At 39.4% G+C, this 23,249-nt stretch overlaps 1 protein-coding gene and 1 long non-coding RNA gene across 2 annotated transcripts in view; one reads left to right on the plus strand and one right to left on the minus strand.

Moving 5' to 3' along the window:
- Positions 1-23,249, minus strand: part of DAPP1 (dual adaptor of phosphotyrosine and 3-phosphoinositides 1) — a 67,023-nt gene that overhangs the window by 9,520 nt on the left and 34,254 nt on the right. The window contains exons 4-8 of the mRNA XM_003410468.4: positions 14,692-14,822; positions 5,701-5,748; positions 4,167-4,229; positions 2,828-2,913; positions 430-517 (exon numbers count right to left, since the gene is read on the minus strand). Of these exons, the coding sequence (XP_003410516.1) occupies positions 430-517; positions 2,828-2,913; positions 4,167-4,229; positions 5,701-5,748; positions 14,692-14,822 (416 nt within the window). The remainder of the gene's footprint in view (positions 1-429; positions 518-2,827; positions 2,914-4,166; positions 4,230-5,700; positions 5,749-14,691; positions 14,823-23,249) is intronic.
- On the plus strand, positions 434-23,179 carry LOC135231430 (uncharacterized). Its single transcript, XR_010322048.1, has 3 exons — positions 434-5,010; positions 6,292-6,381; positions 14,037-23,179. It is a non-coding gene; the product is annotated as an uncharacterized LOC135231430 (long non-coding RNA).

Below are 23,249 nucleotides of genomic sequence, written 5' to 3' on the forward strand. Positions count from 1 at the left end.
CTAAGCTAAGTTCCACTGTAGAGCTTCATTTTCTGGCTACTTAAAAGGCAGGCAGCTTTTCAACTATAGAAATATGTCAGTTTTCCTCTGGTCCCAAATGTTCTTCTACAGACAAAACTAGGTTAACTTGAACACATTAAAGGAAGACTGGCAGATGACAGGTCACTGGGCTAATGCCCTTGGGTAAGACCCGAATGCGGCGCCATCCTTCCTTTCTTACTTCTGTCTCCATCTCTTCCCACGTCCCAGAAGAATGAATAGACTGTTTATTCCAGAGGCCTACAAGTAGACATCCCGTTGATTCTCAGGGATAGTATAAATCAGCAGAAACATGTTAGAAATGATCAACATGTTATTTCTGGGTCGCCAGGAGTTGGAATCAGCTTGAAGGTCGCTAACAACAGGCATCCAGAAGATGTTATAACTCACCAATTTCCAGCGTAATATCTTGATCCACTCATCAGCTTCTACTCCTGTCTTTGCACAGAGATAGAATGTCCGGAATGGAAATACTAAGCTAGTAAGACAAAAGAAACAATGTTCAGATATTCCAGAGGGCTGGTTGCTTATATATAATTGGTTGAACATTATCTAGAGTATTTCAAGAGAGAAAAGAAATCAGTAAAGGGCCTGGGCAAGCAACTTGATGAACTGCTACATATGATATCCCTGCTAGCAAACTGCAGAAGTGGTGAGGAAATTATAGATTCATATCACAGGCCAGGTTTGTATTCTCTACTGAGACTTCAAAGAAGAAAAAGAACATGTCCAGCACACCCCAACACTCCCTAGAAACTTTTGTTGTTCCATTTTTAGCTGAATACGCCACTCATGTATTTATTCAGCTGATCTCTCAAAGGACTCAGAGAACCTGTGCTGTGATTCAAAGAGTAAGCGAGACAAGTAAGAGAGGTGTTGAAAGAACTCATTTATGACCTTCATGGATGGAAGACATTTTAACTACTTAGGACAGGAAAAAGAGACAATAAAATTTGTTAGCTATTCATTTTGGCCACCATTGGTCATAAATCAGCCTCTGCTGGAGGAAAAATGAACTTTCCTACCTAGTGGCAAGGAAGAATTTTTCTAGGAATATGGTAATTGATTTGACTGTCTCTTTGGCTATATAATCAAAATCATTTGACCTAAAAGATCAGTCATAGTTTATATCCTGCCCATAATTCCTGTCTTTCCAGTTGTTATACAAAACATTAAAAATCTTTTTTTTTTCCTCTCTCATGGAAAAAAGAAATCCTTGAATTGAAATTCAGAAGGATTTCTATCTACAAAAGCCTAAGCAGCAAATTTTGCCTGTACCAGTAATTATTATACAGATAAGAGGTAAGTCCCTGTGTATAAAGGGTCAGTCCTTGATGTGAGGTCCAGCTGGAGTATAACTGGAGAGCGATGGGGAGAGGAGTGACAGCGTGCATACACTGTATAAAATTGGGCTCTGGGATTGTTGTTCGGAATTCCCTGTGGGAGATGCTAATAATTGCCTACTAACACAGATATTTTTTTTTTCCTTTCTCCTTGCTGGCAGAACCCCCAAGCAATAAGCATAATTACTTTAAGCCAATCATGACCATTCTATTACTCTTTTCTGACCTGCCCTCCTGCTGGGGAGGGACATGGGACTCTTGGCCAATAAGATATGAAGGGAAATCTAATAGGGGAGTAAAGCCCTGGTGGTACAGTGGTTAAGAGCTATGGCTGCTAACCAAAAAGTCACCAGTTCGAATCTACTGGCAGCTCCTTGGAAACCCTGTGGGACAGTTCTACTCTGTCCTCTGGGGTTGCTATGAGTTGGAATCAACTCAACGGCAATGAGTTTTTTTTTTTTTTTTGAATAGGAGAATTTCTGGAAGAACTTTTGCTTTCCTGATTAAAAAAAGAAAGACATGGCCAATACCATCATGCACTCTTTTATTCCTGTCCTATATACAGACATGAAGGCTGAAGCTGGCATAGCCATCTTAGACCTTGAGTAGCAAGCATGAGGAAAAGACCAAGAGAATGTAGAGATATTGGTCCTGACCTTGTCAAGGTGGCTGCCTGCCTCCAGATTTCTTGTTATATGAGAAAAATATACAGCTTCTCTCTCATATGGCACTTTAGTGCAGATTTTCTTAGTTGTGATAATATTCTAGTTCTTAGGAAATGCATACTCAAGTATTTAGAGATATAGCTCCATGATGTCTGTAATTCACTTTCAATTGGTTCAGAGGAAAAAAAGTGGACAGAGATAAAGCAAATATGGCTGTATAGTAGCAACTGATGCATCTAGATGAAGGGGTATTTGTATATATAAGTCTTTCAACTTTTTATACACTTTGAACACTTTAAAACAAAAATTAGTAGAAAATAATCCACTCCTTTTTCAAGACATTTTACTTCTCCCAGTTAGAAAATTGTCATAATATACTGATAATGTTAGAACAAAACACCGCCAGAAATTGTCATAAACATACAAATCACCCATCCTTGGAGTCAATGAAGTTGTAATTAAAATTAAGTAAAAAGCTCAAATGAATAAAGCTGTCTGAAATGTGAATGGCATCCTCTTAGGTGTGTCGTACATGTGCAGTATACAACCTAAGCAGTTGGACCCAGCAGGCTTGCCTACTTGTTTAAACCACTTTAAATGAGGTATTATGTCACACGCAGCCAGAAGCGCTCCTAACTGATGTCTCATGCAATGGCTAAGTCCACATCCCTCAGGTCAGAACATTTTACTGCATTAAGACATACCGTTTCTTATTCCTTAGCTAAAATAAGTCATTGGCAAGAACACTTTTAAAAACATTTCATTTATAAAACAACTTACCAAAAACAGTTTACTTTTTCCTGTGAGTAATCGAATTGTACAGCTGAACATTCTGTTAAGTCTAGGATCCGAATTGGTTCTGGTGACTTCATTAAAAAAAAAAAAAAAAAAGCAGCCTATGTCAGCATAAAATGCACACACACACACATCTGCCCACTACCATTCCCCTAACGGTTTTGCACTACTTACAATTTTACTTTCACTGAGAGAACTGAAACTAGAGAAGCCTTATAAGGGAAGTCACACACACCTGGTTTGGGGATTAACCTTCCACAACACAGGGTATTAAGAAGAGATTGCCTTTATCAATTTACATTTAAGGGAGATGGATTTTAACACATGGATGGGGGTTATGTTTTTCTTCCATCTTCTTAAACTTCTACTTGCTCAGAAATTTTGTATAGGGAAGGTGAGAGAAATAATTTCAGGCTTAACGAAAAGGATATGGGAAATAGGCATGTTTTAAAAAATTTATTTTATTTTTGTTTTTGTGAATATACACATCAGAACATAGACCAATTCAATAATTTCTGCATGTACAATTCAGTGACATTGATCACATTCTTCTAGCTGTGATCAATTGTTCCTCTTTCCCTAACATAAACTCACTGCTCCTAAGTTTCCTACCTAATCTTTTGAGTCACTGTTGTCAGTTTGATCCCCTGTAGTAGATCTTAAAAGAGTACAATGCCCAAGGCAGACATTTACTAGTTAAGCTAAACTATTGCTTGGTTTTAAGAAGACTTCAGGGGCCATCTTTTGTTTAAGGTTTAAGGATTATTTTAGGGCAATAGTTTCAGGCGCTCATCCAGCCTCCATAGCTCCAGAAAGTCTAGATTCCATGAGAATTTGTGAAATTCTTTTCTGCATTTTCCTCCTTTTGATCAGGATTCTTCTATAGAATCTTTGATCAAATTGTTCAGTAATGGTGGTTGGGCACCATCCAGTTCTTCTGGCCTCATAGCAAAAAGGGCAGTTGTTCATGGAGTCAATTAGTCACACATTTCGGGAAATGAACAAATGTTTAATAAATAGGGAAATTGCTTCACAGAGGCAATAAATTATGGCAAGAGAATGATTCCATTGTCCTAGACAGGCAGAATTATATTCTCTGGGAGCCACAGCCTAGCCACTCTAAGAGAGCAATTTCTGGAATATCCATCTCATCTTTGCAAAATAGCTCTGCTCATGTGAGGAATCAGGGATTCACACTCCCCATTATTTATTGGATTTTGTTTTGTTTTGGGGTGGGCATAGGAGATTTTCAGGGATTTTAAACCAGATGTTCCTTTCTTCTAAAGAGCTGATGTTTAAAGGGAAAATGTGCTATGTTTCTCACCATTTGGTCTTTGAAATACTTCAGTTCATTCCTGTGCAACGTGAACCACCTTGTTTTCCATGTCTGAGGAAAAAAAAATTTAATTAAAACACATCAGATATAGAATAAAGGAAGCAATATTTGAATTAGACAATTTCCTTTCCTTTTAAAAATATCTATAAGATTAATACAATAAGCCTTAAAAACATTCTTGTGGTAAGAATTGTTCCTGATAAAAACATTTCAGGATATCTAAAAAAATTTAAATTATTTCATTTGTTAATTTTATAACAAAGGCAGACATCATTAAATAGCATTTAAATAAAAGAAAATAGCCTATATAAATATTCAAGATGTTTTATAACAAAAGACTAGAATGTTCATCTTATTAACTATAACAAGAATAGGTATCATTCTTTGAGTACCTACTATGGGCTACATACTATCCTCTGAGGTTTATTATATGTTAGCCATTCCTCACACAACAATGCCAAATATTATTGTTTTTGTTTTGCTAATAAGCAAGTTGAGGTTCAGGGTCCCCAAACCACCTGATTTTCTAAACCTTGCCTAAAAATTCTATGGCATTTGTGGCAGAAACTTCTAGTTGCCTCTCAGTATCTGTTGTCTTCTTTTTATATATTACCAGAATTCTAAAACACACTTGGCTGCTAACTGAAAGGTTGAAGGTTCGAGTCCACCTAGGGGCACCTCAGAAGAAAGGCCTGAAAATCTACTTCCAAAATGTCACAGCCATTGAAAACCCTATGGAACACAGTTCTACTTCAAAATACACAGGGTCACCATGAGCCAGAATTGACTCAACAACAACTGGTTAATCTTATTCCAGGAGCAATCTGCCCAGGTAAAAGAAGTAACAGAGGATTTAAAAAAAATATTCTATGAATATGAATACTGCCTCCCCTCAAGGAGCATATACTATAGCAAGGACACAAATAACTAAATATTTAGGTTGAACTCTACCAAATAAGTACTATGAGAGAGGGTGCATACTGTGACTCTTAAAATAGCAAAGAATGGACACATTCCATGAAGGTCTTTTTAACACACTGAAATGAAATAAGTAACTTTAAAGGTACAACGATATAAATGGTAGACAGTTGGAAACCCTGGACCATGAAAGTCCTAAATTGAGTTTTCTCTGGGATTTCATCAAATGGTTTAACTAGGACTTGTGACCTTCTTAGTCTATACTTAGGTAAACAATTTATAAAATTTTGACTTTTTTTGTTAAAAACCAATTGTTCTAGTGTTAACCTGCTACTTTCATCTTAAATTATTCCATTAAAAGGATTGTATGTTTTCTTGAGTTAAACTGTGGGCTGTTATCATGTAGGGATTTGCCAAAGAATAGTCAGGTAATTTTCCAGCATTTTGGTGAATCATCCATGAAGATGAACCCTCCAAATAGGTAAATATTAATAAATGAGTAGGCAATTTTCTTGAAAAAAAAAAAAAAAAAGACCAGTGTCAAAATTAGAGAATTCAGTCACATGATATGTTCTTTCTCTTCATGGCTGGCATGCTTCCTTACCTTGACCAAGCCCCCCTGTTTTGTGAGGTAACCTTCTTTGGTGCCCAGCTGAAAAAGAAAGAAGTATCGAGTGAAGCCTAGATCTGTCACAAAATTATTTTTATCTTTATATTCCTGTCCTATGTTATAATGAAAAACAAATTTGCCTTTGACCTTTAAGTGATCGCCTTTCATTCTGCACCTAGGCGTTTGAAAATCTTCCACATGTTGTAAGAGACTGACTGTCTTCAGACTAGATCATCTGGCATAATTCTATAGCAACAGGTAACAATAGAAGGACTCTCAGCTAACTCTAGCCAGCAATTTGCAAACAAATAAACCACACCATTTCACTTACAAAAATTAGTTTTGGCAAAGTGTATTACATGAAACCCAACTATTTAGATTATTGTGCAGTATGACGCACACACACGCACATACACACCCATGCATGGTCAATACATTTGGTAAACTCTGGATTAAAGAAAGTAAAGGAATTTCTTTAGTTCAGGGCTTCATGGAGTCTGTATTATGCTAATGTGCTCTGTGAATTTTTTTTGTTTGTGTATTTCCAATATTTATTTTATCATAGAACTCTTTTATTTTTCACAGATAATCTCTTGAGACCCATGTTCCATGGAGCAGACTTTCAGGAGTACAGATTTATTTATACCTGACTTTTTTGTCCGAAAGGAATTTGAAGTAAGAATGAGTCATTTGTTTTTAACCTCCATCTCATTAATTCAAGGGTAACAATATCACACATATCATGTACCTATGTAATATAAGGAATAGTGGGGAGCTGTGTGAATAGAAATTTGCATAAGACAAGGACCCTAAGATCAAGACATTTAACAGTTTTTTTTCATAAATTTCTGAAGAAATTGAATTCCCAGTAGAGTTTTTTTTTCTAATATGTTATCACAGTATATCTTGTATTAGTAAGAAAAAAAAAAAAAAGAATGAAAACTGGGAAATGACTTGGCTCAAGGCCAGGTTCTTTTTGTGGGAGTTACCAGTGTACTTTTTTTTCCTGAGGTAAATTCTCCCTACCAAATAAGAAGAGGAACAAAAACCATCACAGCAAAAGAGTTAAAGCAAGAAATCAAAACTATTTCTTTTAAACTTTTCATGACATAAAAGTAATGGTGAACTTCCCATTTAAATAATGTTAAACCAAAATTGATGAATTTGATATCACATAATCAGTGATTTATTTTGGCACGAAAGAAATTAAACTGATTGAATAGAGTTTAGGCATTTTATTATGGAAATGGCAAAAATTAATATTTTGAGTTGTTTCAGGTTAATGTTTATAGAAACAAAATAATTAAGGAATCAAATTGTTATACAGAAGACTCTGATAGAATTGTTCATTGAAATCAAGCTGAGGGATTATGCAACTCTCTCCATCCTCCCTCCACCCAAATAATATGCTTTAAGTCTAGTGTTTTTCCAAGGGCTTGAGAGATACGTAGATGGCTGTAGAGGAAATTGCTGAGAACACTTATTTTCTTCAGTGTCTCAGGAGGTAAGAAAAGAAATAATTATATTGTAGATTTATGTGGGTGTGTGTTTTAATGTATGATTATAATAGTATAGATGTTTACAACAGCCCCACAATGGAGTCAACCTAAATGCTTAAAAATAAAGGATTAGCTTTAACTTCCTGCTGCTCTTGCCACCCTGCCTACCTGCTATCCTAATTACTTGCTTGCTTGCCTTCCTTAATAATACAGTCAAAAAGTCAATCAGGCGACATGAAGCAAGGTAGGTACAGATGTGAGTGGGTAGGAGGGCTACAGCCTGGTGCAGGGAGTGAGGAGGGCATTTATGATGGTGGCCTAGTGTGTGTGATGGTGGTGGCAGCAGCTTGGTGGGAGGCAGTGAAGCTTGAGCAGGGCAAGGAGGGCTTCCACCCAAAGGGGTGGAGGTGGTGACCCAGTGCGCAGTGTCAGGGTTGAGCTAACTAGCTAGGTATCTGTGATGAGGGCAGTGGTAGCAGTGGCCTGGAATGGGGTATTGGAGACTGAGTTGGGTGATTAGGGTGTCTGGGAGGGGGGTAGTGGCAGTAGCAATTGGAGATTGGTTACACTGAATTGGTCATCAAACAAGTAGGTACACTAAGTATAAGGGGAGCCACATTCCTCACTAACAGGAGAAAGGAGCTATAGATATGAAAAGGGGAAAACTAGAATGAGGCTTGTGGTATTGGATTAGAGGTATCAGTGTGAACTCATGGACAGGTAGATGATAGATAGACAGACAGATAGACAGACAGACAGACAGATAGATAGAAAGAAGTGCATATATATATATATATATATACACGCATACATAAGGAGCCTTGGTGGTGCAACAGTTAAGCTCTTGGTGGTTTGAACCCACCCAGCAGCTCCGCAGAAGGAAAGGCCTGGTGATCTTCTCCCCACAGCCTAGATCACAGCCTAGAAAATGCTATGGGGCAATTCTACTCTGTCACATGGGGTTGCTATAGGTCAAAATTGACTTGACAGCATCTAATAACAGCATATATATATACACATTTTCGGTGGTTCTATCTGAGAGGGCTGGGAGAGTGACGTACCAATAACAATAATTACCTAGCGCCCAGATCTTAGTTTCTGAAGTTCCACTCTCTAGGGGAAAAAAAAAAAACGCTTCTTGAAGAAATGTCTGATTTCAGAGGTGGGCACAAAGCAAGTTCAAGATAAGCCTGGGACATCTCGCTATAGCAGAAATTATAAAAATCCTCAAAGAATGAGGCCATGTCTTTGGGACATAGAAGCTGCCTTGAAAGGCCTTCTACTGGCCAAATTTGGAGAAATTTGAAGAAACAAAATGAATGATAGCCATGATTATAACCCAATGACATAAAAAATAAATGACTGGATAAGTGAGGAGAATAAAAAGCATTTCCTTCAGTAGAATGACAACTAATAAATGTAAAAGGAATGACAAGTCAGAGAATCACCCTGTGGCAACAATCACAGTGATAGGTAAAGCTGCCAAGAGATATCAGTAGATGTTAGAATTGGTGGTAAAATTTAGTGAGGAACGGGCTTTTTACATAGTTTCAATAACTTCCCCACAAAATACTTAACTAGTCACAAAAGTAATAAAGTAATTTTAGAGTAAAAAAACCTGACAAACACCACCTTTATCAAGTAATCAAAGCTGGCACATCCAATGGGACAAACTGAAATTCTGTGCCACCTGAAATGAGGCAGTGATAACAGCAAAGCATGGCTTCTGTGGTATTTCTACCAAAAGTGCATAATCTCAGCCCAATCGTGAGGTAATGTCAGACAAACCAAGATTGAAGAACAGTCTACAAAATAATTGGCCTTTAATTTTCAGAAGTGTCAAAGTCACAAAATCAAGGAAAGACTCAGGAAGTGTTCCCAATTGGAGCCTAAAGACACAGGACTGCCAAATTCAACTTGTGATCCCAGATGAGACCCCTTTGCTCTAAAGAACCTTATCTGGAAAACTGGTGAAACTCAATGAGATCTGTGGATTAGATGGTGATACTGTATCAATGTTAATTTCCTATTTATAATGGCTGTATGTGGTCATGTAGGTGAATACCTTGTTTATAGCAAATATACGCTAAAGTATTCGAGGTGACGGGACAATTTTCTCTCAAATGGCTCAATGACAACAACAAAATTCTTCATACTATTCTTGCAATTTTTCTGTAACTTTGAACTTATTTCAAATAAAAAAATAGCATGCTAAAGCTTACGAAAAGATTCACTAAATGAACTATGGCACGTTCAAATAATAGAATACTAAGAAATTTATTTTAATGCTGTTTTAGAAGGCTATTTAATGACGTGAAAGATGGTCACAATTTATAATTGTTTCTCAAGTATTTATAACTATTTATGGTGAAGATCTCATTATAAAATACATATGTTTGTGTATCCATCAACTGTGTATCTGTCTATCTGTCTATCTACTTACCTACCTACCTACCTACCTACCTACCTACCTACCTACCTATCTACCTGTCTATCTATCTATCTTCAAGAACAAGACTGGAAGGGTAGACACCAAAATGTTAACTGTGAGAAGCACTTAAGGACAGAATACTGGAGAAGGCCAACATGCAAGAGAGGTGTCTAAAAAGAGAAATTATAAAATGTGTCAAAGAGATAACAGAATAAGAAACATGTTGCAGAAGTAAAGGAAACAGAAATTTTAGAAAGAGGGAGTTGTTAAAAATGTCAAATACCACAAAAGCAAAGCTAAGGAAACCAAAATTTTAGATAGGACCTATTCTGTGTCAGGCACTTCAAGTATATTATCTCATGCAATCTCTACCAATATTTCTAATGGGTATCTCATACAAAACGTGTCCAAAACGGAACTCCACTTTCCTTCCTATGCACCACACCCACTCCTCCTAGAGTCTTAGCCATTTCAGTACATGGAAGGACTATTTACTCTGTTGCTCTTTCTTTCATATACTACATTCAATGCCTCAGTAAGTCTTGTCCCTTCTACCTTCAAAACACATCATTTATTTGACCAGTTTTTACTTCCCCTGCTCCCCTCCCCTGTTAAAACTAACACCGTCCCTTACCTGGACTGCTACACCAGCCTCTTAGCTGGTGTCCTTGCCTCCATCTTTGTCCTCACTCCAGTTTTCACTTAGCAGTGAGAATGATCTTTTCAAAAATTTAAACACTTAAATTGTGTTCCTCAAAACCCTTTCATAATTTCTCTTAACTTAAAAGAGAAATAAATTCTTTACCTCGTCCTACAAGGCCTTTAGTGTGTAACTGAAGTATGTATAGAAAGGATAATGGACATTTTGGAGCAGGATAATTTTTCAGTATATATTGCAGGATATTTACCTTCCGTAACACCTGCTCACTGTTGGAAAATAATTCTCCATAATTCTCTCACATTTCTGCAAGTCTTACAAACAAGGCGCTAACGGTCCTTTGTTCCAGACCAGCTTTAAAGGGTGTTGGTACAGTAAACAGCCTTGGAAGCTATAAATAGTATATTTCTCTGAAGCAAAAGGCAGACAAGCTTATTGCCAATTATGAAAGATTTGAGTTCCTTAAATTCAGGGTTTCCCTCTTGAACTGTCCCCCATTGGTGGTGTGTCACCTGGCCCTCTTCAGGTTACCCTGTGGGGATTGGGACCTTCATAGGGAACCAGCACAGACATGGCTATTCTGGCTGTGGCTATTGCTATGAGAACAAACTGCTACATCTCTAACCCAGATGATTGCATTGTCTATCAGTGTCCATGAAACTGGAGCGGACTAACTTATTAGTTTGCCAGTAGGGTAAGGTCTCAGACTTTTCACAGTTTGTAACACTGATTAATGCTACTAGCGTAGTGTTACCCGAAGCATTGCAACAACCAAAACACTCACAAATTTCCAAACACCCCAGCTGGGAAGTATCCCTCATTTAAGAACTTTATTGCCTTCATGATCTGGCCTCTTGTTACCGCATTAATCTCACCTCCTGCGACCTTCCCTCTAGCTCACTCCATGCCAGGCATTCTGACCTTCTTACTGGTCTTTGAAACACTGCAATTTCGTTCCCACCTCAGGGATTTTGTACTGTTCCCTCTGCCTGGAATATTCTTTTCCAAATCTCGACATAAGTCATTCTTTCCCTTCAGTGAGGTCTCTGTTAAATGTCACCTCCTTAGAGTGGCCTCCTTTACTTCCCTCTTCTTCCCTACTTTATTTTACTTTACTTTATCCTACTTTATTGTCTGTGATCCTCACTAGAATGTAAGCTCAGCGAGGGCAGTACTTTTGTCTAATTCACTGCCAAATCCCCAGTGTTTACAACAGTTCTGACGTATAAGATGCTTAAGAAAAGTTTGTTAAATAAATGAATTAATTAAAATTAATCCTATCTCAGGACTCAACTGTATGTTGTTCGTAATATGATAGTGATTTCCCAAACATGCAGTTGCCAAAAGATACTAAATTTTACACAATCCTGTACTTTATTTTTGGGTGATAGGGCATTCTGTTTTCACTTTCACTTCAACTCGAAAGTTCTTTTGCCTATAAATAGGACTTAGTTCTCTTTCTCCACTGCCAGAGCTTAAGCAAAAACTGCATCCCAAAAGGGAAGGCAAGTCTGAAAGCCCACAGAGCTCTCAGGCTGGAGATGGAGGTACAGAATCAACGTAGCTGTTGAGGATAACCGGTGGAGGCTAAGAATGCTTGTAGTCAGTAAGGAACAAGAACATACTGACTGGACCAGAATAGTTCCCCCATCCATACTGGTCAAGTTGTCAATGATTTCTTAGTATGGAGTAACAAGAGACATTTCAGAATTGACTAGAAAGCCTTTATAGTTTTCCGTCTATATTAATGAAATTCATGAGCTTCTCATTGCCCATTGTCCCTATTGGGCCTCCTCTCTCTCTTCTTCAGAAGGAAGGAATATAAGAATGGCTGAAACTATCAATAAGGTCATAGTTTGGGGAGCTGGAAGAATGACTGAAATAACCACTGATGACTCCTTTTCCTGGGAGTGGAGGCAAAGTTACCTGCTCTGGGATAAGGGGAGAGGTGGTATTATGCAGTGGTTCTCAAACTTCTGGGCTGAATGAAACATCAAGTAGGAAATTTCAAAGCTTTGTGAAACATCACTTAGTTAACTTTTTGTCTTGTGAAATTAATACAACAAAATTTAAAAGCTATCAGCTACCATCACAAAAAGCAAAGACGTCACTTTGAGGACTAAGGTATGCCTGAGCCAGGGTATTTTCAATCACAGCATTTGCATGCAAAAGTTAGACAATGAATAAGGATGGTCAAAGAAGAATTGATGCCTCTGAATTACGGTGTTGGCGAAGAATATTGAACATACCTTAGACTGTGAGAAAAACAAACAACTCTGTCTTGGAAGAAGTACAGCCAGAATGCTCCTTAGAAGTGAGGATGGCAAGACTTTGTCTCACGTACTTTAGACATGTATCGGAAAGGACCAGTCCCTGGAGAAGGGCATCATGCTTGGTAAAGTAGAAGGTCAGTGAAAAAGAGGAAGGCCTTCAATGAAATGGATTGACACAGTCGATACAGCAATGGGCTCAAACATAACAAAGATCGTGAGGATGGCGCAGGACTAGGCAGCGTTTCGTTCTGCTATGAGTCTGAGCCAACTCCAGGGTACCTAACAACAACATGCTACAGTAAAGGAGCCCTAGTGGCACAGTGGTTAAGCCCTCGGCTGCTAGCCAAAAGATCGGTGGTTTGAATCCAGCTAGCTGCTCTGTAGGAGGAAAGATCTGTTGATCTGCTCCTGTAAAGGTTCTACCTGCTGCTGTCCGGTCGACCCCAACTTATAGCAGCCCTACAGGACAGAGTGGAACTGTCCCCTAGGGTGCAAGCCTGTAAACCTTCATGGAAGAAGACTGCCACATCTTTTCCCTGCGGAGCAGCTGGTGGGTTTGAACTGTTGACCTTTTAGTTAGCAGGCAAGTACTTTAACCACTGCGCCACCAGGTCTCCCTCATAAAGATTACAGCCTAAGCAATGTTATGGGGCAGTTCTACTATGTTGTATAGGATTCCTGAATAGGAATCAACCTGATGACACACAACAACAAATGCTACTGTAAGGAGTCCCTAAGTGGCCCAAACATTTGAATGCTCTGCTATTAACTGAAAGATTGGCGGTTCATATACACCCAGAGGGACCTCAGAAGAAAGTCCTAGTAATCTATTTCCAAAAGATCACAGCCACTGAAAAACCTACGGAGTGCAGTGTTACTCTGAAACACATGGGGTCGCCATGAGTCAGAATTGACTCGATAGCAACTTTTTTTTAATGTTATAGTCTGATAATTCCAGGTAAAGGTAAGCAAGGAGTGCTCTGGAGCACAGAAGAGTAGCATTTAAGCAGAAACTAGTGGGGTCAAGGAAGGCTTCTTGGAAGATGTTGATCACTGACACTTGTCTTGAAGGATGAGTGGACAACAGCAGTGTTGGTAGCATTCCAGATGTAAGGAGGGGACAAGGAGCACATTTGGAGGAATGCATGTTATTGAGAGAGGTAAGTTCTACGTCATGAGTGTGGGAGTGCCATAAGATGACGCCAGACAGGTGAGCAGGATCCAGGTGGGCCGTAAGGACTGTGGGCACCACTGGAGGCTGTGAATCTGGGACGTTATGTGATAAATCTGCTTTTAAAGAAAGAGCTCTTGGGTGGCAGAGCAGAAAAAGTACTGCAGAGATAGGGAGGCCACATGTTTTAATATAATTTGTAGCTAAATAGCCTCGAGGGATTATTTTTCAAGTGTGATGATTGCTACCTTGATATTTCATCTGTATGTTGTCCTCTTTATCATTTGTGCAAATCCAGGTCATTTATACCGGGAGTATTCAACAAACAAGAAGAAAAGAAGAACAGAGGAGCCTTGAGAAAAATGAAAGGAAGAGTGTGCCAGAGAGGACTGATTGTAGGGTCACAGTTCACAGAACAAACATAAATGGAATCTCAGAAGAACAATGGGTGCCCCAATTGCACTGAAACTGAACAATGGCCCGAGTTCCATGGGCGTGCAGATGTTTTCTGTCTGTTCACTTCAGTCAGTGAAGGAAAAACATCTGGGAAAAAATGACATCTCAAAGTTTTATTGTAAAGTTAGAGAATATTTTTCTACCCTAGGCAGTTGAAATGTAAAAACAAACAAACAAAAAAAATTATATAAGAACCTTGTCCAAGAATAACAGTTTAGCCAATCCATTCTATCATGAACTTGTTTGCTAAGGATGGGAATTCAAGTGTCATTTTTAAAGTATTTAGAATCCTATGACTATTGCGTTGCATTTTTTATGCGTTTACCCTGGACCAGATGAATGAGCCATGGGCTTCAAAACTTATGTTCTTGTCCAAGTTTTATACCCCAAATTAGAATTTTTATGTGAAAAAATGTAGTTAGAAAAGCATGCAGCTCTTATCGCACTTAAGGCTTTTAGACGAGAGGGAGCTTGTGATCAAGCTGGTGGTCACTTACAGAAGGAGCAGTGGGCACGAGGTCATTTTCTGTTCTTCCTGTCTGCATGGCGGTGTGAACCCGCACGGATTCATAAATGGAAGGCTCTTCCACTTTCCTTGGATAGGGATGCTTCAGGACAATCAGAGTGCCTGAGGTAGACAACAACAACAACAAAAAAAAAAGTGATCAAATAGTATCACCAGAAGGAAGGTCCAAATGCTAACAACTGGGTAACTGTGACTAGAGTGTACAATCTCTTATTTTCTCATTTATTCACTTGTTCATTTTCTTAGCTGGACCAACAAAAAGTCTACCTGGAAAATCTCTACCAACCAGGTAACTGCCATCAAGTTGATTCTGACTTATAAGCTGGACACTGGAGGTATAAAGAAACATGAGACAATTTCTGGCCTCCTAGTGCTCAGAACTAGTAAGAGATAAGAACTAGTAAGAGATATAGTCATTTAAATAAACAGGATGATGGGACCAATACTAGCAATGTAATCAAGTCCTAGTGGTGGTACCCAGGAGGGACTGAAGAACCCTTCTATGAAATGTTTAAGGAAAGCTTCGTAGAGGAGACCATATTTGATCTACAGCTTAAATAATGACTAGAAGTTTTTTGGAGTCAGTCCCTGAGTGATGTAGACAGTTAAAATGCTCCACTGCTAAGCGAAAGGTTGGAGGTTTGAGTCCATCCAGAGGGGCCTTGGAAGAAAGGCCTAGAGATCTACTTCTGAAAAATCAGCCACTGAAAACCCTGTGGGGCAGTTTTACTCTGACATGCACAGGGTCGCCTTTTGTTGGAATCGACTTGAGGGCAGTTAGTTGGTTGGTCGAGATTTAGCAGGTAGACTTCACAGAAGTCTTGGAAACAAAACCAAGCACATGCACTGTGGTATAGGAGGATTTATTACATTGTCCTCATTTCTTACCAGTTCCAGAACAACTTGTAACAATTCAGTGAACACAATGAAATAACAGCACTCCGCCCTCTCTCCTGCCACCCAAATTAACTCAATAAACTAAACAAAGCTTTCCTTAAGTGAATATGAAATGAACATGCCGGTGCTCATGTGAGACTGCTTCGAATTCTGTCTGGAGGAAGAGAGGTCCAGGCAGAAGAAGGACCCTCCCTAAAGGACCAAATGTGTCCTTATGGGCTTGGAGTTTTTGATCTGAGAATTTGGAACACTTCTGGCATTTCCCCCCTCTGAACATTTCCTTCCCGCAATCCATCAGTCAATCATAAACTAGGAACTTTGGCTGTAAAAAAGATAAGTGAAGGGTTTTTCTTTTTCTCCTCTTGCTATGATCTCTTGCTTTTTATTTCACTAGGGTCTTTTATGCGGCAAGCCTGGGATAGTACTAGATACTGGGGTAGGTGTAAGTAATTCATTAATTCATTCAACAACCACCTATTGAACTCTGCTCTGTGCCAGGCACTTGTCTAGGCACTGGGGATACAATAGCAAACAAAAGAGACACAGAGCCTATTCTTATGGAACTCACATTCTAGTTGGAGAAGACAGGCAAAAAATTTGAAAAAAAAAATACACAAATAGAATATATCAGGTAGGGAGACGTATTATGAAGAAACTCAGAAAGCAGGTTAAAGCAGATACAGAGTAAAAAGAGTAGGGTCAGGGTGGGTGATATTTGATATGGATGGACAGAAAAGGCCTCTTAAAAAGGAGATTTGAAGGATTACAGAAAAGTATGGTGTCCTGGCCTCAAACTGGAATAAGAGAGGCACAATGAGGAAAGGAAAATACCTCCCCAGCAGTTAAAAACCCGTTAGTAATAATGATAAATCTAAAAAGAAGACAAAACCATCCTACGGTACCTGACATGTATAATGTTCTGACTGCAAAAACAACTGTGGCTTCTGAAACCCGGGCCTGGATAAGGCACTGCTGTCAAATGAAAAGAAGGAGCACTGAGAAAAACCAAAAGCAGTTCTCTGATCTCGGCCCCAGAGAAGAGTGAGAGCCTCTAGCCTTCTCTTCTTTCTACATCTAATTCATGTCAGTCGCATTGGGATCACAATGAAAAATGGCTTTTGTGGTTATCGGGAGCCCCAGGCCTGCTCTTGCAGTAGCATTGTCTGTGTTCTTTTGTCCATGTGATCCTTTCATGAGAACAGATCCAGTCATATAAAAAGAGGGGGACAGTTACAGTTTTACAGTCATAATGAAAGTAGTGACACCTAAATCAAGAGCGGCCGTTGTGCAGACAGACACACGGGCTGTGAGAACGCAGTATAACACTGCAGATGCTCTGTGATTTCGGGCTAGCTCCTACAACCCACCCGATAGAAGCACCTCCAGGGCTCTGCCTGTGCTCACACTGCCATGAAGCAAAGAATGCTGCGTGTGCAGGCATGGAGCAGGGCCTGGCTGCCGCTGCCGCTGGGAACCTGGGGACCTTTGACAGCCATTTCAAGTTCCCTGCTCCTCCTCTGACAACTCAGAATACAGTGAAACCTGTGAGGGGTGGAACTCGATGGGGCTGCCTTGTTTTTCCAGGTCTCGAAAGTTTTCCTCGTGGACGGAGTGCTGTCTTACTACTTTTCTATCCCTCTCTATTAGTGGAAAATATTTGTGTTTTTTTCTTCACCGACAGTCTTCTTACACAGGTTTTGGCTTTCACAGATTTTACTGTATTTTATTTAGCAAGCTGTCTTAAGATTCAAATAAAAAAGTATTTGAGAAAGGATTATACAAATGTTAGGTATCATTATTCTTTGTTATAGAATACTTTTAAATTATTAAATGAAATTCCAATCTTTGCATGTTTGGGAACATGTATTTTAAAATGTTAAGTTAAAAAAGAGTCCTAGATGCAACATTATAGTAAGAATAAAAATGGCAGTAGTCTAGTCGTCACTGACGATCATGCTAAGACAGCTCAGGGACTCTCAAACATGTCCGCCTGAGAGTAGAGGAGAGGACAACTGGTAGCCTAGGGCTCAAAGCAGCTTGCAAATTAGAAAAATGTTGTGTTTGAAGATAGTCTTCGAAGTTAATGCTCAATTATCATCCTATTCCATGTGCTTAATGTGAAAATAATGGTTTAATTGATGCTATGGGAAGATTTGTGCTTGTTGTTGTTAGGAGACCCTGTGTACAACAGAACGAAACACTGCCCAGGCCTGCACCATCCTCACTTTTGTTGCTAAGCTTGAGCCCATTGTTGAAGCCACTGGGTCAGTCCATCTCATTGAGGAGGTTCCTCTTTTTCTATATCCTTCTGCTTTACCAAACATAACATCCTTCTCCAGGAACTGGTCCCTCTTGATAAGGTGTCCAAAGTGCACGAGACAAAGTCTTACCATTCTCGCTTCTAAAGAGCATTCTGGCTATATTTCTTCCAAGACAGATTTGTTTGTTCTTCTGACAGCCCGTGGCATATTCAATATTCTTCACCAACACCAGAATTCAAAGGTATCAATTCTTCTCTGGTCTTCCTTATTCATTTCCCAGCTTCACATGCCTATGAGCTGTTCGAAAACACCATGACTTGGATCAGGTGCACCTTAGTCCTTAAAATGCCACCTTTGCTTTTTAACACATTAAAGAAGATTTTTGCCGCAGATTTGCCTAATGTAACACTCATTTGATTTCTTGACTATTGCTTCCAAGGGCCTTGATTGTGGATCCAAGTAAAATGAAATCCTTGTCAACTTTAAGGAAGACCCATCAGGTTAATCCTCTCCTTGTGCATAACCAGGCACACCCTGGTACTGGTGTTCGTTTCCTTTAGCTGCTGTAAAAAATTGCCACAAACTTAGTGGCTAAAAACAACACAAATTTATTATCTTACAGTCCTCAAGCTCAGAAGTCTGAAAACGGTCTCCCTGGTCTAAAATCAAGGTGTTGGCAGGACGACATTTCTTTCTGGAGGCTCTAGAGGAGAATTTATTTCCTTGCCTTTTCCAGCTTCTAGAGGCTGCCTGCATTTCTTCTCTCATTGTCTTCTTCCTCCGGTTTCAGAGGCAGCAACAGCAGGTCAAGTTCGTCTCATGTTACCAGCCCTCTCGTTCTCTTCTGTCTCCCTCTTTTACTTATAAGGATCCTTGTGATTACAATGGCCCCACCTGGATAATCCAGGGGATAATCGTCCTATCTCAAGGTCAGTTTATTAGTAACCTTAATTCCCCCTTGCCATGTAACATAAGAGTCCCTGGGGTGGTACAAGCATTTAACACACTCGGCTGCTAATGGAAAGGTTGGAGGTTTGAGTCACCCAGAGGTGCCTCAGAAGAAAGGCCTGGGGAATTACTTTTGAAAAGTCAGTCATTGAAAACCCTATGGAGCACAGCTCTACTCCGACACATTTAGGGTCACCACGAGTCAGCATCGACTCAAGGGCAATTGGTAATGTAACATAACATAGTCACAGGTCTGGGGACTAATGTGGGCACATTTGGGGGGCCATTAACAAGCCATGCTACAGTACCAGTCCTTGGGATTTAAACATAGCCATAAAGGCCTGTTGAGTGGTAGTGTAAGAGTCTCCGGGTCAGGGGTGATGCCTAAGCCTGTAGCACTGCGGCTACTTATATCATAAAACCATTGCCTGTTCAACATGCACATTTCCAAACACTATGAGCCTCTTTAGAGCAGTTTTGATCCCAAAGTTATCTTTGTATCCCCACCACCCGATAGAGCTCATGACATAATGAAGGCTGGATAAATAAACGCATGAATGAATAAACGAATGCCATGGTAGATCAGGTTCAAGTCAGGGAATAGCCTGGTATGAACCAGTCTCCTAGGTGCAGAACAACCATGGCCTGGAGTAAGGACAGTACAAGATGTCCCAAGTCCCTCCCCAACTTCAGCCATGGCTCTCCAAACCTTCATTGGGAGGACCCGAATTCTATTCTGAAAACCTCTTCTACAGTTTAACTCACAAAAGGTTAACTGAGGGAAATGGTATTGAGTCAACCACCGAAAAAAGAATCAAATCCATTGCCGTTGAGTCAATTCTGACTGATAGCTACCCGACAGGATAGAGTAGAACTGCCCCATAGGGCTTCCAAGGAGCAGCTGGTAGATTCGATAAGGAAAATCGAATTAACCATAGATTGATATGAAGTAGTAAGACAATGAATGGGGGTAGACTGAATTGTGGAATCAAGAAAATGAAAAACTACCTATAAAATGGTGACCTCTCCCCTGCAAAAAATCTGGTGTTTTAATAGACAAGTCTTCTTTGCTGATCATTCTTGCCCAAAGAAGGGTCACTACATAGACTTCTTGATGAAACTTCCAGGCTTACAATGATTTCCCCTTGTAAAGAGGTTCTATCCCAGTATACAAATATAGAACCCAACAGTGATATAGTACTACCCTGGCCCCTCTCCCATGAACTCCTAGCCTGGGCAGAACTAATTGGACTCATTTCCTGGGACTCAGTTACTTCTCTAAAGAGAAGTTTCATCAACTACTGTTGCTGAAAACCTCAGAGCTGTCCCATCATTGAGCTGATTCCTTACTGTTTCTGGGTTGTTCAGTTTGCCCTTGAATTCTGGAAAGGTATACTAATATCTTTCCCCCAAAATTCCACTTCTCCTCTCCTCCCACTTTTTTTTTTTTTTTTATCTTCAGATAGCCAGAGTTGCTTTCTGTTATTTGCAATCAAAAGAAACTTATCTAATATAGCCACCAATTCAGGCTCATTATAATTTCCACCAAAGATCAAAGATGGTACCTCAGCTCCATAGGAGAAGAACTCTGGGTTAGTGATACTCGAGACCAAATTAACTCCAGGACATGGTTGGAAGATTCAGATAAAAGGCAATAGGAGGCAAAGGGTGGTAGAGGAAGGAGAGGGAGGAAGATCAGCAACCACAGGCCTTGGAAACTTGACTGCAAGTTTCACTTCATTTTCTGAGCTACATGAGGGAGGCTGTTGTTTCCTGACTTTGATGTGAAACCTGGTTTCAGAAATGCTCGGTGGAGGTATATGTTTGAGACAATCAGAGCAGACATTCCAAATGGATTTGACTGAACAGTAACTTACAGAATACCTATTACGTATGTACTAATGTACCATGGTGGCGCAGTGGTTAAGTGTTGGACCGCTAACTGAAATGTTGGTGGTTGGAACCCACCAGCTGCTCCGCAGGAGAAAGATGTTGCAATCTGTTTCCGTAAAGATGTATAACCTCGGAAAATCTATGGAACAGTTCTATTCTGTCCTATAGGGTCACTATGAGTTGATATTGACTGGGCTGCAACGGGTATGGTTTTGATATCATATATGTAATACGATTAGATTGTTAGATTTTATTGAAAGAATCTTTATCATGTACTCCTGTAGGGAATTCAGAACAAGAGTAAAAACAGTCTCAAGCCTCAGGCATTAGTTTGTTAATCTGAAATACAGCATAGTGCAGTGCACTCATAATGCCTAAAAGGAAAATGCTAATTTACAACATTTTTTTAATGCACTAAAGCTAGTGTTTACTCATCAGGTTTCCCAGTTAGACTGTAAGGTGTTTGAAGGCAAAGATCAAATCTGATTGATCTAGCTAGCTCATCAGGGGCTAAGAGTGCCCAGATAATAGTTGGCACTCTTAATATTTTTTGATTAAATTAAAATAAGATACATTAATTTATGTTTTATTATTGCCTTCAGGTTTTGAGAATGAGTTTTGCAACTTGCTTATACACTGTGGGATTTTCTGCCTCCTTTTGCCAATGAGAAGTGACTTTTTGGGGTTTTATAGGAATATTCAAGGAGCCTTGGTGGCACTATAGTTAAGCACGTGGCTGCTAACTGAAAGATTGGTGGTTCAACCCATCAGCGGCTATGTGGAAGAAAAGACCTGACCACCTGTTCTCATAATGATTACAGCCTAGGAAATCCTATGGCACGCTTCTATTCTGTCCTATAGGGTCACTATGAGTCAGAATCTACTTGCGGCACACAGCAACACCACAGGAATATTCAAGACCTCTCTCTTTCCTTCTTTTGCTACCTGTTCTGCAAATGGACTTTAACCCATCATAAAATGAAGCTAGTAAAAACGCTATCGTTTACATGTTGACCCGTTATAAAATGGTACTAGTGAAAAACACTATCACTATCATTTACATGCAAGGAGCCCTGGTGGTGCAGAGGTTAAGCATTCCACTGCTAACCAAAAGGTCAGCAGTTGGAATCCATCAGCCTCTCCTTGGAAACCCTATGGGGCAGTTCTACTCTCTCCTGTAGGGTCTCTATGAGTTGGAATCAGCTCGATGGCAATGGGTTTGGTTTTTTGGGTTTTTTTTTTATGTCTAATCTCATTAAATTTTCACAGCAAGTCATTAAGGTATGAACTATTTTACCATCAGCTCAATTTTATAAGATGATGAAATTGAAGGTCAGAGAAGTTATACAACTTGCCTGAGGACACAGAACTGGCAAACAGCTGAGGCTAGAGTTGAACCTGGAGTTCACGTGTTCACTCGTTATACCATACATTATTCTTAGCCTCTGTATATCAGCAACACAGAAACTCTCTATGGCTTGTGAAATGATGTATTCTATTTAGTGTGGGCAAGAGATGACATGTATAAATCAAAATGCAAAGAAGAAGCAGATTCTTTAGGCAGCAGCTTAAGGTCAGGAGATGTGAGTTTTGCCTCAATGTATCTCTCTAGGTCTCATTTTTTTTCGTTGTGAAGGAGAAATTAAATGTTCCCTGAGCTGCCTTCCAGTTGTAACATTCTTTAAATCTAGTTAAGAATATACATCCAATCGAGGGGGAACAAAATTATTGAGTGTTATGAAACTTAGTAACCAAACGTGTGTCCTGATTCCTGTAAAGGTACAATATTCACTTGCAATATTTTGTGTCATTTTATCTTTGCCTCTTATTTTCTTTTTCCTCTGCTTTCTTCATTCAAACTTTATATTTTACTGTATTACTTTTACATGGTGGTCATTGTTAGGTGCCATCGAGTTGATTTTTGACTCATAGTGACCCCATGTGACAAAGTAGAACTGCCCCATAGAGCTCTCTTGGCTGTAATCTTTACTGGAGCAGATAACCAAGTCTTTCTCCCACAGAGCCGCTGGGTGGTTCAAAACACCAGACTTTCTGTTAGCAGCCGAGTGCTTAACCTTTGCACAGGTCTGGGGACTATTGTATTTATATAGGCTGTTTTATATCCTTTCTGGAGAGACATGGATGAAATTGGCCTAAGTACTTTGAGGATGTTTTCTAGTCAGGATTTTAATATTTTAAGATTTCTTTTACTATAATTTCTTAAATGGCAATTCATATAAATAAAACAAGGACAGCAATAAATACAAAGGCAGAAGTTCAAATTGATTCACATTCTTTAGAACAATAACTTTATGAACTTTAAAGACGAGCTACTGAGGGATAATGCTAAAGCACATGTAGTCCTTTGATATCTTACAAACAGATAATTGTGGCTGGGATTCTTCATCTCCAAATCTATTTAATATCATACTATGCTGTGGTGATATAATACTGTGGTGTCACTGTTAGACAGGTCTCAGGAGACAGCAGGGTGGATGGAGAGTACCTACACTTTAGAATCAGGTTAGCC

Source organism: Loxodonta africana, chromosome 5, assembly GCF_030014295.1.
Source record: "Loxodonta africana isolate mLoxAfr1 chromosome 5, mLoxAfr1.hap2, whole genome shotgun sequence".
Classification (NCBI taxonomy): domain Eukaryota; kingdom Metazoa; phylum Chordata; class Mammalia; order Proboscidea; family Elephantidae; genus Loxodonta; species Loxodonta africana.